Consider the following 2,500-nt stretch of genomic DNA (forward strand, 5'->3'; position numbering starts at 1 on the left):
CATTGATGGTAACTGATGAATGCTGTTCTTATTTGCAGTCATTTGTCACAGAGCTCCAGGTTTCTCTGAATAAGACTGAGGCGCTGAAGCTGGAGGCGGAAGGCTTCAGTAGAGTCAATGTTGACCTGAACAAAGGGGCAGGAAGAAACAACATCTATCTTTGGTACAAAAAACAAAGTGAAGGGGTTTCCATCACCAGGGTTCAAGTTTCCTTCAACGACGACATGGCTGTCGGTTTGACCATGGCAGGGTACACCAAGATTCCCCAAAACCTCAACACTGGAACCAAAGGTGATGTCATCTACCTGTGGTACTTCAAAGGGACCACAGAGTACGACACCCCCATCAAGGAAGTCGAAGTCACTGACAATGCAGGAGCTGAAGCCCAGATGGTTAAACTGAACTGGGAGAGAGTGACCTGTGACCTGAACCGTGAAGCTGGAGGAAACTGGATCCACATGTGGGTGAAGAGAGAGAAGCAGACCTACATCTGCGACGTCACCGCCACCGACTCCTATGACGTAGATGCTGACCTCTTTAAAGATGGTTATATCCGCATGGATGAAAACACCAACAGAGGCGCTGGAGGAAGCTTTGTCTTTCTGTGGTACCGTCAGACCGCCGACCCCTGCCGTGCCCTCACCAGTGTGGCCGTCTCCACCAACGACTTCGAGTACCAGGAGCTTCAGCAGAAAGGATTCATCCGTGTGAACGTGAACCTCAATGAGGGCACTGGCAGTGGTCCTGTGTACCTGTGGTACAAGAAAGAAGAATGTGCAAAACCCATCAAAACCATCATCCTGCTCGTTAACACAGGTGCGACTGAAGTGTTTAAGGATGCGGGTGTTACTGTGATTGAGAGAAGTCTCAACTCAGGCAACGTGGGCCGCAAAGAGTTTCTGTGTTTTTATCAGTAAGAGCCTTCAGGATGATCTGCTTAGTTTGGCTGCATTACACAATCATTTCTGAGTATTTCCAATATGTTCTGATCATGAGTGCTACTGCAAGTGACATCTAAAAAATGCTTCTGTTAATTAAAAAAAACCAAAAAAACCTTTGATTTGTGACATTTTTCTCTTCTGTAATGATTAATTTTTTCTGCTGTTCAATAAAAACAAATGCATGCGCTGAAATGTGTCTGACATCATTTCCAATACAGAAAGCACAGGTTGAATCAGTGAACTGAAGTTAAAGCTGTATTATTATGGTTCCATAACCTTCTACAACACACAAAATCATCCTCATATTATGTGTTTGTCATAATGCCAGTATTGGCAAACATACAACATCCACCAATGTGATCATTAAACATGGCCTACCCTAATGTTAAGTTATGAAAATGATTGTGAGCCATTAAAATTTAAATAAAAAGTAATCCCTAATCCCACTGTTAAGTATAGCCTACCAAACATTAACACTGCTTACATTCATGGTTAGATGGGGTTCAGTCTGTGCTGAGGATGAGTGGAAATGCAGAAGGAAGGAAGGAAGGAAAGGTAGGTAGATAGATAGATGTGGTTCATTTATCCCAAACTGAGAAATTCCAGTGTAGCAGCAGCATAACACACATTCAATAACAATATAAAACTAGTGGTAATCAAAGCTCACATGCCGTCACAGTGGGACGGTTGCACTGGGACGTGTATGGACGTGGATGTCATGTCTATTTTCCACAGACACAAACACCCATCAGTGTCTACCCTTCCTCTCCTTCACAGCCTCATCCTCTTCTCTCATTCACACATGGACCAGATCCAGTGGTGCCACAGGGACACATGTCCATACATGTATGAATAGGTCTGAGTAAGTACTGTCACATGACACACGCTACAATTTACAGAAATACAATTTGGGAGTAAAAGTACTTAAGTTCCTGCTGTGTGACACAGGGACTCAAAATGAACATCATTTATTTTTCACTTTTTTCAAATGTCCAGAACATGCTGTTCTCATCAGAAATGGATCCTAAATGAAACACAGGGCTTCAGCTCTGATGTTAAACTACAGCTGGGATCAATATTGGGTCAAAATGTGTAAATGATCAGTTTTGATGAACACAAATCTGTGGTGACACTGGGACAGCAGTTTGGACCTTTGTTCAGTATCACAATAAAAGACTGACTGGAACTAAAACACTACAAACATGATCATAATCTTTTATTGAACAGACATATTACAACTGAAGTGATTTATACAGATAATAACAGAACATATTTGACTAATAATTGGATTGGACAGAACCTCTGAATATTCATGTACTGTTGAAGAATTAGTTCAGATTCACAGACTGAAAATATCACTGTTACAAGAACAAATATTATTAAAGTTAATAGTGCATTTACATATATGAGTGTGAACAAATATTATTATTAAAGTTAATAGTGCATTTACATATATGAGTGTGAACAAATATTATTATTAAAGTTAATAGTGCATTTACATATATGAGTCTAAACAAATATTGTTGTTATTATTATTATTATTATTATTATTATTATTA

The 2,500-nt window shown here is 40.0% G+C and overlaps 1 protein-coding gene across 1 annotated transcript in view; it reads left to right on the top strand.

Annotated features, from left to right (window-relative positions):
• Positions 1-1,022, top strand: part of LOC115415666 (uncharacterized) — a 1,213-nt gene extending 191 nt beyond the window's left edge. The window contains exon 2 of the mRNA XM_030129333.1: positions 39-1,022. Within this exon, the coding sequence (XP_029985193.1) occupies positions 39-917 (879 nt within the window). The 3' untranslated portion in view covers positions 918-1,022. The remainder of the gene's footprint in view (positions 1-38) is intronic.
• The last annotated feature ends 1,478 nt before the right edge of the window (positions 1,023-2,500 follow it).

The sequence above is a fragment of the Sphaeramia orbicularis genome, chromosome 24, assembly GCF_902148855.1.
Source record: "Sphaeramia orbicularis chromosome 24, fSphaOr1.1, whole genome shotgun sequence".
NCBI lineage: Eukaryota > Metazoa > Chordata > Actinopteri > Kurtiformes > Apogonidae > Sphaeramia > Sphaeramia orbicularis.